The sequence below is a fragment of the Syngnathus floridae genome, chromosome 7 (genome assembly GCF_059516105.1).
Source record: "Syngnathus floridae isolate MCC-2025c chromosome 7, RoL_Sflo_1.0, whole genome shotgun sequence".
NCBI lineage: Eukaryota > Metazoa > Chordata > Actinopteri > Syngnathiformes > Syngnathidae > Syngnathus > Syngnathus floridae.
Window position 1 is genome coordinate 9,098,738 of NC_142419.1, and position 14,723 is coordinate 9,113,460.

Below are 14,723 nucleotides of genomic sequence, written 5' to 3' on the forward strand. Positions count from 1 at the left end.
TCACACACAAAAAAGTGTTTTTACATTTTTTTTTCTTCTTTAGTGTCACTTGGTGCCCACAGGCGCACACATCTCGAACAACTCCATTGACAATAAAGAGCAAGATTCATATAGCATAACAAATACAATTGCTCTATTTCTTCATATAAAGCGTTTATTTACTTACTACAAAGAGTTTATTATGGGAAAGAGTAACAAACTTTATGTTTCACTTTAATGCGCTTCAGGTTGCTCGATGGTGTCTATAAGACAAATTAGTTCTGTGTGTGCACAATATAGATACTACAATTTATAGCATTTTGCTCGCAAGTAAATAAATATGAATGAAAACATCACGGAACATAATACGATTACATCACATTACATTACAACGATAATAATGACATATCTTTGCATATTATAACGGTACGTTTCTCTACACTTCACAGTTGTGTTATTTTATTTTCCACACATCTCAATCCTTTGGGTAAACCCTTAGCAGGCCCTAGAATTGTCTCCACTGCATACAGCAGCACTTTCACTTCAATGCAAATGTCAACTTTACAGATAAAATGTCTGCTTTTGTTTTGCGATAATAACGTCTGCGGCAACACAAGATAGTACTGCATGAGCTAGGATAGTTACTGCAGGGAAATAAATAGGTGTGACACGTCCCGCAATTAATTTCAGAATTTAACTGATTAGAGCAAAGAGGAAATACAGTACATCCCCAATGCTGTTCCCTATTGCACATGTCTGTTAGAACACAGACACAAAGAACTCATTGGGAAAAGGAGAAAGGACAAACCTTATCTCATTTGGGGTCTCCTCTTCCTCGTACTTCTTTTTCTCTTTCGTTCGGAAGACAAGCCAGATAATTAATATAATGATGAGCACACCCAGGGAGATTGCCACCACTGCGCCAGCCACCATGCCCATATTCCTCACATCTGCGAACACACAACACATTCCATCAGTTACATTAGGTACAACTGCACATCTACCGGAATTTCTCATTTATAGCACCCATCACCAGTGGTGTAGAAGTGCACAGCATCATACAACAGCAATTCCACCATGCCATGCACTTCTAAATTCAATTTACTACCACTATGGAAGTCACCTCGCTTGTGCAGATCAAGCTCTCCATTTGTTTACATGTAACCCCGACCGCCCGGCCTCTCTGCAAATGTATTCATCTGACAGGGAAACATTAAAGATGGAGCACAGGTGGTGACCAGTAACCACCAGTAGTACGTTCAATGCGGTCCCCTGTGTTCCTGTGTTGGTGCATTGGGGAAGTTTAATGGCCGTGTGGAAGCAGAGAGGCAGAAATAAATGTATTTCCATCTGCATTTTGAAACAATAGCCATCAGTCAGTGTGGCAGGTGGAGGTGAGCTGAATGCCGCAATGACTTGCCAGTCAAAGCCTCTCCCAGCCCCAAACACTCACGCTGCATTGTGACCTCAACGGTGCAATTCTCCTCGCCAACGTCATTGCTGGCTGTGCACCTGTAGACACCTGTGCTATCCATGGTGAGGTTCCTTAGGGTCACCAGTTCAGGGTTCTTCAGATCTGGACAGCAGAATGGTACATCCATATTACAGAGTGGTTTAGTCATGATCAAGTAAGTCTATTGCACTGAAATGCTTTAAAAGGCTTGTCTCATAGTTTTATTCCCAATCAATAAAGTTTTTGCATCGCTATAATATAGATGACTACTTCTAGGAGTTTCAAGAAAAATCAATATATGATTCATAGAGTCCAGGGAAAAAAAGCTGATCGACAGACGCCAGGATCACCCCCCCCCTCGCCCCAAGTAACTGTTCACTTGGGTTTATGCAGTAAAATATTTGTGTCGCTAATGAGAGGCATAGATGCTGTTTGATTATGTTCCAGGATGAATAGCAGAATGTGCAGTATGTGACATTAGCTTGTTTCAACTGTGTACGCTTTTATGTATAATTCACTTAGACTATGAGCTATCATATCAGTGTCATAGATATCTTCATCTGATAAGATCAATCCTCATGTATATCTGAATACTGAGGATTGCAAGTGGCAATCATCCTTGGAAAAAAAATGCTAGTACTACTCTACGCTTAATTTGAAGCGCAGCTATTTTTTGCTGTCAAGTAGGGGTAGTAGTAGTGCAAACCATGTATGTCATGCAGAATCAGTGGCCTGATTGTGACAATCAAAATCAACCCGTGATCAATCATCCTGAGATCAGCGCTAACTCTTAATTATTATGTGGGTCTTGATGGCAACAGGAGGTGGACGTAAGATGAAGAAAAGTGGCAGGGCTTAAAAAAAAAAACGATTTCAGAGAATAATTGGAGGCAGTGGAAAGTGCTGTTATGAAAATGAATCCTTATAGCACATCTCTGTTGACATTTTTTAGTGGGGTTAAACGTTCATTATTTTTCTTACCTATCAGTGCCAGGTTTGGCAGTTTGCCCAGGCTCTTGCCTTTGTCTAGGACTCGCTCCCACTTGTAGTTGATGGGGTCAGAACCGTCGCTGGACTTGCAGCTCAGTTTGACGTCACTCCCTTCCAGGAGATCGCCATCCATCCAACATCTGGGTTTTGAGGGTTTCACTATGAAAATAGCAAAAGAATAATTGGTTTAACTCATTGGTAGGACAAACACGGTTCAGATGTAGTAAGATGGAGACATATTTATTTATTCATTTATCTATTTATTTATTTGTATTTAATTTTTTATTTGTTTATTTGTTTGTTCGTTGATTTTTTTTTTTTTTTTTTACTGGGAGCATCAACACTATGGTCCAATGTATCCATCGGTGGAATACAAAAAAAAGCATGCAGAACCTTTAAGTGAAACACTTTCGGCGTGGGCATATTTTGCTCATTGCAGTGACCCAGCACCGACCCATTTCCCATTCGCAAGCTGATCAGAATGCTTGCAGTTACCCCATCGGTCATTGCTTAAGCTCTGGTTTTTTCCATTCACACAAAACCCATAAATACATGCATTGTATGGATGAAAATAAAGGGGATTATGGGGACATATGTGGCAAACAGTTTGATACTGTCAATATACAGCCATAGATTGTGAGTCTCAGTTTGAGACTGCAGAGAGTTTATACAGTCTATCGAGACTCGTTTAATGTAAGTGCTAAGCTGGCCGTGAGTCTTGTATTTTCTATTTTTTTTTGTTTTGTTCTTGCCACAGCTGAAAGATTTCCGTCCAGTAACTTAACACAGAGAACACAGAAGAGAAGTGCTGGATGCTGTTGAAACATGCATTGCCTCTGTCTTTAAACACACCGGACGGCTTTGCTGAGCTATGAAAAAACGAAAATAGCTTGGCTTCCATCCCAGCAGGGTATTTTTAGATCAGTGGCAAGCTATTTTTAAACAGCTCTTTTCTATTTTGTCATATTCGCAGTGTCGGCTTTTGTGCCATTTGGCTGGCGCTGATTGTCTGCAGAGCTGCAGCATGTTGCTAAAGCCTCACTGTTGTGAGGTAGCTTGTATATTGACTCATCTTATATGGATTTTTTTACATTAGACTGAAATTATTTGAGAGTGATTCAAAAGTTAAAGCTCTAACCACATCTATAATAATACTAAGTAGTAGTTTCTCGTTAAGTAGGAGTTTCTCGTTCGGACTACAACCTGGTCAATACCAGGGCACATACAGTATAGAAATGGATGAGCATTCACACTCACATTAACATGTACAGGAAATTTAGTTTATCGATCCAAAAGGTTAAGGGTGAGCTGATTTGGGGCGAATGATGTCATACACCTAACAGGGCTGGAGAGCAATGATTTACATGTAATGGGATTATGTAATATAATTACAACGTGTCTTCAACTGGTGTTATATTCTATTATATTATTATACTTTGTTATATTACTCAGAGAAAATAAGGAATTACAGTTGTCTTTACACTTGTAACTTTACATCATCCACAGTTCCAGTTTAGAGTTTACTATCAGTTTACAGTTTCTTACAAACATACTTTCATAAACATATGCTTCTGCCATGTAGACAGTGCGTTGAATTTAAATGGGATGGAAGGAGCCACTTTCCATGGCCAGGAAGTAAATCCCCTGTGTTCACTCCCACAACGGCGCAAATACCTGTTTCAACATACTATACATGCATGCACTCAGATTTAGACCTATGTATTTAAACCCATAATAAGTAATGCTTTTGGAAACTGGGTCATAAAAACAAGCACTCACAACTCACAGGAGGCAGACACATAAACAACCTGCCTGCCACCAGGCTATTATCTTGGGGAGCGAAATGCAAATGTCCGTCTCTCTCAAAATCGAAAGTGTCACCGCGAAAGCTGAGGGCAATTTGTACAAACGAAGGCACTAACTCAGTGAAATGTTTTTATGGAAGAGAGATGAGAGTGAGAGGATTAACAGACTGTTCTATTAGAAAACCAATAACCGCAGGCCGAACTAATCTCCCATGATGTTTTAATAAATCGCCCGCTTTTTCGTCACTGAGATGATCTCACTCTTCCCGATGGACTTTGTGTCTGGCTTGAGTGTTAGAACGCTATCCCCTTTTGCCGTTTGTCCTTCAGAATTGTTTAGCTACGAGCAGGCAACGATGAACATTCACACTGAGCTCACTCTAAAGCTTGTTGCATAAACGAGGAAAATAAAATTAATGAAAAAAAGGAGGGATGAAATAACCAACAATGAATTTGCTGAGGATTAGAAGGCCAAAACAAGCTCCCCCAAACATAATTTGGGTAAATAATTTCCCTAAGAAGCTTATACAGGGTTTAGGGGAAGACAGTTGTAATTATAGACATTCACCTTAAACATAAGGGCACATTTTCCTCAAAAAGACACACATGCATGTACTGCAAAGTTAGATTTTTTGACACTCAAACTCATAAATTAGTTGCATGTTTCTCATCTCACCTCATCAACAAACTAAAAGAAGAATCCAATCAGTCAGTCTGAATCAAATTGAATCATTAGATCAGTCAGCATGACAGAGGAAATGTGTTAGGCTAATGACCCATTCATGAGGTATCTGATTGTGCACATGAGCATCGGTGCGTGTGCACGTGTGTGCCTCCGTGCGCACGCGTGTGTGTGTGTGTGTTTGTTTGTGTGTGTTGACCCTTACCCAGCACAATGAGGTTGACTTGGCTCCAGTGGTACTTCCCTCCAGTCTTGACCTTGCAGTAGTACTCCCCGGAGTCAGTCAGTAGCAGGTCACTGATCAGCAGGGAGGCGTCACCCCCCAGGTACTCCCCAGCAAAGGACAGGCGGCTGGCATCTGGGCCTGTCGCCTCGTTGGTGTACACATGGCCGCTGAAGAACGTAATGATCTAGAAATATTGAAGAGCAACATTTCAGCGACTGTCATTAATGTTGGTTAGTGAACTATGCTCAAGCCTTCACAAGCAAATTAAGCTAAGTGGTCCCCAACCATTGGGCCTCCAACCATACGGATGGAGTTTCCTTATCTTAATTTCAGATTCAGATTTATTGTTATTACAAGTGCGGCAAAAATAAGGTGCAGGCCATTCACTGCAATGACCAAAACGTTATTACGGGTCAAAGTGTTGTTCTTATCTTATTTACCGGTTGAACAGTTGAGAGTTGGGGTGTTGTTAAAAAAAAAAAAAGAAAAAAAAAGATGATTTCTTTCTCTGTATCTCTATCTGCATCTCTATCTGCTGTATATCAGTCTATGGTTCTGGCTATGTACATGCTCACAAACACAAACACAGCTGTCACAGTGGCCTATTACTCAGGGCGAGTGAGAGCCTGCAGATGGGACCCACTAAGTGGCGGTGCCACAGCGCATCACTGGCGACCAAACAGGTGCCACCTGCCGTGACCACAGGTGACGACTGGCTGCTTACATGCACCAAATATATAAAAAAACGCACACAATAAAAAAAAAATCTGTCCCTGAATGCAAATTGATGATTATGCACGTTCCAGTGTTCTACAGAAATAACATTTAGCCGACTACACAACTACCATTAAGCATATACCTCTTGTTTATTATATGGCTTCTGCACATTTACTGCTCACAGGCATCTGAAAATAATTTATTGTCTTTGTGCACAGATGTAAAGATGCATACTATAGAGAGTGAGAGTGCTAATCAAGGGAATTTGTACAAAATGGCTACAGGCTGTTGTTTTAAAGCTGTGATGACAAATTGCTGATGTGGAGGTTTATTTCCTTTGCAGGCTTTGGAAGGACACATTTACTGGGATTTGTTTTACATATAGAAACTTTTTTTGTCATGAAATAAGTCATGCTGCATTTCAAACTTGTTTGGGTCTAATGCAAAAAAAAAATCCTCAATATATTATAACAACATACTACAGACAGGAGGATTTTTATAAATATGATTTAAGTATTTATTTTAATATTCTGCATGCTTTGACAGAATATTCTGCATGCTCTAATAGTATATATAGGAAACCGGAGTACCCAGAGGAAATTTACGCAGGCACGGGATGAACATGCCGGATCCAGGAAGGCTGGATCCAGAATTAAATCCTGCGACTTTGAACTGTGAGGCAGAGCTGCTAACCAGTGCGTCATCGTACTGCCACACCTTATACTATATATACATCTCAGAATCTAAATTATAATTTTAAGGTAAAATACATTTAATGACTGCTAGATATTTTTATATGTCAAATAATTTTTTTGGGCCCTTTTGTAACTTAAATCACTGATTTTAAAATTTCAGTATTGTTATGTTGTTTTCACCATGACAGCCAGCAGACACTTTTTTATGTACATTTGTACTTTGTACAAATTTCTCTTTACAAAATATTAATATGCTCAGTGATTATCACTGCCTGAGAATAATAGTATTCCTGAAATTTATTTTTTATTTTTTTTATTGTCATTGTGGTTTTCAGTACTGCATTACATTATGGTAAGAACATTTATCAATATTACGTAGATACATGCAGTGCAAACTACAACCCTGACAACAAATTAAAATAAACTAATCCAGCTCTTGTATTTGATGTTGTTTGATTATGCAACTGTACCTAATAGATGAATGTATTTTATTGACTGAAAGCCTGAACTTGAACTTGTGGTCTGCCCCCTTGGTGATCTGAGCAAATGGAACCTGCAAAATAACTAAGAGGGGCTAAATGTTGCAGAATGCACTTTCTCTCTCTGACAGTACAAAAGAATGATTTATTCATTCGGCTACAGGCGCAGACTCTTCAACCTAATCAAATTTTCAGATGTTTGATTTTAATTAATGGCGCCTTCAATGTTATCTTCCCGTTAAATATTCATCGCAATGTGCCCCCCCCCCTCCGCCTTGAATCATTAAAGCTTCAGACAGACGCTTTAATTCGACGACTTGTTTCCTCCTTCCTGGCCTCTTCCTGCTCTTTTCTTTCTCGCTGTGTTGCACTTCCATGTGCTAACGCATCAGGACACAAACAAACAACTTCCTAATGGACTATAAATGTAAATATAAATATAAAAGAATTCACCTCAATTTGTCCACTCTACAGCCAGAGAGATTTCACACACTAATGTGTTCATTTTGTGTAGAGAATGTCTCTTAACCCACATCTGCTCGAGTTCTCCAAGGTAAAACAAACCACTGCGTCATTGTAGAAGCTTGAAAGATATAATCCCCTCGGGTATTAATAATTTTTCTTTCACATTAGTTTTGAAAAACACTTTTTTTGGCCAGGTACAGTGGAAGACATTCCATTCTGTCATGCTTGTTGACATCACAAGAAAACAATTATTCACAGTGCAGAGTGACAGTGAATTCATTTCTTCCACAGTCAAACTGACAGTGAAAAAAGAAAAAAAAAGACGGGTGAAGTAAAACTACTCACCTTGAAGCCTGACAGACACAAAATGGACAGGCAACATCACCTCGTGGTGTTTGATACCAAGTATAGCCTGCATATTAGGTAGTATTATCTATTATAGATATTTACGTAAAAACCTAAACAGTAAAATTAATCTAATCAATTCTACTATATGCTCATATTGAACTGAGCAGCCGCACACTTTGCTATGGTGCATTAAGTGCCATTTCAAATTCTCAGTTTACTGCTACTTTTTTGCCATAATTTACAATTAGATAATGATGATGCTTTGAGTTCAAAGTTTCTTTCTAAAAGTTATAATTAATAAGAAGTTTAGAAAATGAATGAATGAAAAAATTATATATTTCTTGGAAAAAATAGTTCCGTCTGAATACAATGAGCAGTTAAAAGCTCAGTTTAAGATACATACAACTGTCATGAGGTGTCAAAAATGTTTATTGAATGTAAAATATCAATTTAAATCATTCTTATGGACTAAAGGTGGTCTATCGGCGCTTTTCCCGTGACATTTTGGATATTCCAGGAATTCACACAAACCATCAATGCCCCAAGTAAATTTCCTTTAAAATGTCAGCGACATATCAAGATGCGTGCAAGAAGAATGATGCGCTGTAAGAAGGAACACAGAATAAATAATGTCCATGATAGTACTGCCTAGAGACAGTGAGTGAATCCCAGCACATCCATTATGATTCCATTATGATATGTTCGTAGGAACTAACAAGGGTCACAATGTCACTTGCCTGAGAATTCAGCAACACGAGCACTGTTGATATTTGGCCCGAAGTATAAACAAAAGTGCTTCGAAATCCCACTAGAAATTAAATCAAGCTTGTTTTGAAGCCATTTAAAGTCGATCTTCACGTAATATCTTTGTTGTCTCAATATGAATCTATAACTATTTGATACTGTTATAATAATTCCATTTTCTGTTTTAGAGCTCTCTTTCTGAGTTCAGGACTGCAAATTGTTCCATACTTCTAAAAATATATTGCTTCTGCCTGTCGCAATATGTGTTTAATGGCACTGAGTGCTTCTACTGAGACCAGTCTTTGATTAATTCTGCAAAACAAACAAAAGAATACAATAACAGTAAAGACCGTTATTCGCATTTTTGGATTCATTTTGAAAAAAGCAACAACCTACATTTGGTAGCCGTGTGATTTCTCCCAGCACAGAGAGATTTATGCATCTATTATCTGTACCGCTTATCTCCGCTATGGTTGCAGGTGTGCTGGAGCCTTTTCCATCTGATTGTGGGTGAGAGGTGGAGGGTGGGGGGTGCACCCTGAACTGCTTGCCAGCCAAATGCAGGGCACACATACACAAATCACACTCACACCTACGGACAATTTAGAATCTTCAGTTATGCAACCATGCATGATATAGAAAGTGGGAGGAAACCGGATATCAATTATCTATAAACACAGTACTGCGGTGTACTGTACTCAATAATTTCTGGAGTGCTAAATTTGAAATGTTTAATTTCTTGTGCCAAAATATTTAGAACAAGAATTCCAGTAAATAGAAACAACATATGAATAAATAAATCCAAATCTGAAACAATGTATCAAATTGTCTATCATGTAATTTATGGTACTTTACAATGAAATTATATTAGCCCCATGAGTTTTTATCTATCCAAACATTCTTTCTTGTGTCTGGAGAATCTGTCAAAGCCACTCATCAGAGACATTTTACAGTGACAAGGACCATAAACTTATTGTCTGCCCTTTCACGACAGCTATCTTGAATTAAATGCCTGTCAAACCATTATTAATGTGTCTAAGATTATTATCTTGAATCCATGTTTCATCATTAAAAAGTCTATGATTGTTTTCAAAAAAGGAAAGGATAGTAAATATTGTATGTCTTCTCACCACTTTCTGTTTGGAGTTTGGTTTTTGCAGGAGCCACTCAATGTCAAGTGAGCCAGAAGATTGGAACTGGTGGTGGCAAGGTAAGGTGGCGTTGTCCCCGACTACCTTCTTCATCTCGGTCTGGGCGCCTCCTGACAGTGGACTGAGGAGAACTGGAGGCAGAGAAACAAAAACAAGCGACACGTGTCAGCTATTTCCAATTCAACTGAAAGACATGAGCTTGCAAATTGGATAGAAACGTCTGCAGTCGGAGGAAACTGTTACAGAAGACAGGGGGGTGAGACATCAGATCAACATTTTTGTCAGGATATGTGGGAAAAGACCATTTGGCACTGTTGCATGAGCATTAAAGCAACAGTAAAGTAGAATCTGATTTGTATTTCTACAGTACTCTACTGAAGTGTCATCAACTTCAACATAAATTCTTAAAACGTCAAAAGACACGGTCTTAATATACCAAAACAAGCGAGTGAATAAAAGAGACTAGGGTACTTCATGCCTTCAAGGTTGTTAAAGTTGCATAAAAGGCTTCAGAATGACAAAACTCACTCTCACGTTCAATTAAGTTTCATTGTAACTGTGAACTTGTGTACAACACCAAAGTTGACAGAAAATATAACTTTTTTTCTGCGTGACTACTGGCATTATTGGCATGTTTCAGAAATGTATATAAGTATATTCTTGATTAAAATTAAAATAAAACAGAACATAAGAATATAAAAAAAATATATAACTTTTTTCTGAGTGACTACTGCCATTATTGGCATGTTTCAGAAATGTATATAAGTATATTCTTGGTTAAAATTAAAATAAAACAGAACGAAAGGGGTCCCTTCAATTATCGGAGTGATCAAATTAGATTCTGTTCCAATATATTTGTTTGTCTCGTCAACTACCAAAGCATGTAACCCTTCTTTAAATACATAAAATAACTTCTCCTCGTTGTTCCTAATGAAGTGGCCGATCCACCTGATTTTCAAAATTGTTAATGCACTGTATTAACTGTGGATGTTCCACCAAAATTATAATTTTGACAGATCTTCATTTTTAGGGAAATACCATCACATTACCACTTTGAACCCAAGTCCTAGATAAATAAACTTTATTTTCTCATTTATTTTGAGCACTAACAAACCCCAGGCTACTCTGTGAAGTGCTCATGTTGTAGTAAAAAACATACGTAGCAATAAATATGTGTGTTTTTAATGAGTGACTCTGGGCACCAGCCAGACCGTGGTGTCACAAGTCTCTGTGGACGAGCAGCAATTCTAATTTACTAGCGAACACTGGACCACATGCTGGACTTCAGCAGAATTAGCCAGAGGCATCACAGAAATGTGGAGGAAAATTGTGCATCCAGAGGGTGTATCCCATGACTGATATAGCAAACTCTCAACTCCTGGTTCAGAGACTGCTAATATAACGCAGAGCTCCAGCGGGCTCATACACTAAAATGCGACAAAGTATTTTTGGGTTTTCAACATTTAACTTAACTACCTGCCTTTAATTTAATTGCAGTGTGAGTCAACAGTTTGTGGGGCTTGTAGCGCTTAAAATAAAGTTATCCACCCTAGCAGATGATCATTTAGTCTCAGGCTGTATGTGTTGTATATAAGTAGATACTTTCTTCCATTACTCTGCTGATTAATGGCTCCTTCTGTTGGCAAATAATGAATAAACATTTTATAGCTTGCTAATTTTGCTTTGTATCCTTACAAATAGCAATAAAGTACAGAGCCATTTAACTTTGGTGTTTTGTCTACTATCTTTATTAAAAAAATGAGGAATTCACTAAACGTTTTCACCAAGCATTCCACCTTTTTCACCACAGTACGATTGGCTAGTGAACACGCTTCTTTTGCTGTGTTTGTTGGTAGTAGCGTGAAACCTGCTTCAGCTTCATAGTTTGGCCTCATAGTGTGTCATGAACTTGTCAATAAATTAAACAAAGTATATCAGCTATACTGCAGCCATTATCATTCCACCTCCTTTCCCTGTAGTGGAAACCACACTTGTTATAAATGTGCTTGGTTTAAAACTGTCAAACGTTGTGGAGTGGTCTTAGAATGCATACACACCCAGTGGGCACCTGTCCACTCATTTTCAAGTCCATCCTTACTTGAACAGTCCCATAAGTGAGCTCTGGGCCAATGAAAATGTCAGCTCAGTGCTGCAAAGCCAAAGTGTCAGCGCTGACGCAGGGCACAAAGGAGAAGAGCAGCCGTCCATAAACAGCTTCTTCAAGCATGCACATGCCATCATTTGCTTGCTTTCAGCAGTTCTTTGAGTTTTGTTGCATCTCTGTTGTTTTTTTTCAGTACAGTCACTGTCAATCCAGTCGAAAAGAGAAAAAAAACTTGACAGCTGACTGTTTTTTGTCTCTCTTGAGAGGAACAGTTTCTGATGTCCTGCTGTTATTGGACCTTTAAATCACCAGTCAGCAGAAGAAGATGGGACATTCATTCCCTGTGTGGATGTCAATGACTTTTTGATGCAGTTTCTTTCCTCCTCTGGGTTTCGGTTTTCTATCGTTCTAGAAATATGGGTTTATGTGCATGCAATGTGTTGAACATTACAGTAGAGGTTAATGGTTGATGGTGGGGGTCGTAATGCTATGTCGACTGTCTTCCCTCGACTCCTCAGTCTTTAATCAGCCGAGCACATCAGAGACTCAATGCGAAATCCTGCAGAGTGCCAAAGGCCTGATAAGAACCCTCTGTGCCCCCTTTTCACCTCCCACTTACTCCTCAACGGCTCTGGGAATCTAGCAGTCTCCCAATAGATATGGCACGGTTGACCGGATAAAGTGGGCGTACGATAACATTTTTCCAACATGACACGAAAACCAGTTTTTCAAAAGACCTTCAAACAAGGAAAGTCAATGTCAGTTTCTTTGTGGTGATGCAAAAATTATACAGCATTGAACCCACCAGCAAAATATAATACAGCCCAGTAACAAATCTGTATGAAAATGTACGCTTTTCAAAAGTACTCACTTTAAACTGATTCCATAAAAGAAATATCGACAAATATTTGTCTGTAGATGACCATAATAGATGCTACTGAGCATCTTCCAAATGCTTCATACCTCGTATGTATTGTTCTGAATTAATCGTTGAGTCTAATTTCAATTTGCAAAAAAAATCTGCACCTTTTATTGAGAAGTGAATTTTGTCTTTAAGGCAGGAGTGTCAAACTCATTTTTTTCGCGGGCCACATTGTAGTCATAGCTTCTTTGGGAGGGCCATTATGACTGTCAACCCAAATAAATGTATATATATATATATACAGAAAAAGCTACAAAACAAACTGACAAATAACTAATTTTCAAATCAGACGAGTAAAAACTGGTCAAATATTTTTTTAAAAAAGATATAATTAAAAGTGAAGACAATTTGCAATTCTAGTCATGACACAAATTTGATGCACAATTTGTCTTCGCGGGCCACATAAAATGATGTGGCGGGCCGGATCTGGCCCCCGGGCCTTGAGTTTGACACCTGTGCTTTAAGGTTTACGAGTTTATATGGCATTGAGGTAATTTTGCAAAGTATTGTGCAATGTTATAAAAAATATAGTACAGATTCCTCCACTCCTTCAAAATTGTTTATTAAAAAACGTTCAGGCAGCTTAGCTGTGTAAATCAAAAGTTGGCAATCTAAAAAAACGAGGACGCAAACGGCATGAAAATATATTCTCCTTTATGCGCACGCAGGCAATGCATAACAGTGTCAGAAATGGAGCAGCACAATTCTTTTAGACAACAATTTTTTATACAGATTGGCTGTCGTTAAATTGTGGAGGAGTATGTTACCAAATATGTTGATGAGTGTTGATGCTGAAAATAGTTTTTGACAGAGAAAAATGACACTATTTGCCAGAGAGAGTTGGCAGATGAGTGAGAAGTGAGGGGGTTTGGTTGGTATCTAATCACCTCTCTTGCCAGTTATTTATGGTGGGGAGGGAGACTTTTGTGCTGCGGAATGACTGACGCCACACTGCCAAAATAAGCTCGCTCTGATGCAAGTTTGTGTTTGTGTCGGTCTCTTTCATAGTGTACACAGCTGGGACAGTTGTACTGCTGGACCCCATCATTTGTGTCAACAATACTCGATGCTGAATTTCGTCATTGTCGGATCTTTGCACACACAGTATATGGGAGTTTTTGATACAGCAGTCCCTCGGAAACCTGAAAATAGTAGCAATCGGAAACAGACTCAATAGAGTGTTAGTTTCCTACAAACTCGAATAATTATGTTATTTATATATTAGTTCGGAGCAAAATTAGTTTTATATACGTTACATGTTATAGAAGAGTAAATATTTTTGTTGAGGAAAATTGCCATGGGGGCAATGCAATAAACATTATACACCCAAGCTAAAGTACAACAATTATTATTATTTTGCGGCTCATACAGCAACAGTAAATAATCACGTTTGATGTTACAATGTGCTCCATTAGTACAAATCTGAAGGGTGGTCTCTCTAACTTTGTCCCCAAAGCATCGAACCTTTGCTGTCCCTCTGATGAGCTCATTTCTAATCCTTTCCAGCTCAGGCTTACGGTTTTCTTTAAAATAGCTTTCAATTTATCACCGTTTTATAGTCTCCAAATTGTAATGTGTGACACTGCTTCTGTTCATTTTGATTTACTGTCACCAAAACATCCATAAAACTGAGATTAAACTTTAATGTGTATGTATTAATGTGCAGCACAACAGATTATAAATGAGAGGAAATTATACAACCTTTTTCCACTGAGCTTTTGTACTGTCATGAAATTAGACAATGTTTACTCAAATGTAAAATGTTCACTTTCAATCCTCTTTATAGTCACTTCAGAATATGTCTTTTAGCCATTACTAGTATAAATAAATGACATCCGATGATACATCTGCATGGAGTGACAATCGAGTCTCCAGATGGCAAAAAGGCTTGACTTAAACAGTCGGCCACATCACAGCGTGAAATGGAACAATCCATTCCAAAGATACCAAGAAGTTAGAGGCC

At 38.5% G+C, this 14,723-nt stretch overlaps 1 protein-coding gene across 1 annotated transcript in view; it reads right to left on the bottom strand.

Moving 5' to 3' along the window:
• The window catches only part of clmpb (CXADR like membrane protein b), a 61,881-nt gene that overhangs the window by 6,054 nt on the left and 41,104 nt on the right, over positions 1–14,723 (bottom strand). Inside the window, exons 2-6 of the mRNA XM_088381634.1 lie at positions 9,714–9,865; positions 5,115–5,319; positions 2,414–2,581; positions 1,433–1,555; positions 788–929 (exon numbers count right to left, since the gene is read on the bottom strand). Coding sequence (XP_088237760.1) covers positions 788–929; positions 1,433–1,555; positions 2,414–2,581; positions 5,115–5,319; positions 9,714–9,865 — 790 coding nt within the window. The remainder of the gene's footprint in view (positions 1–787; positions 930–1,432; positions 1,556–2,413; positions 2,582–5,114; positions 5,320–9,713; positions 9,866–14,723) is intronic.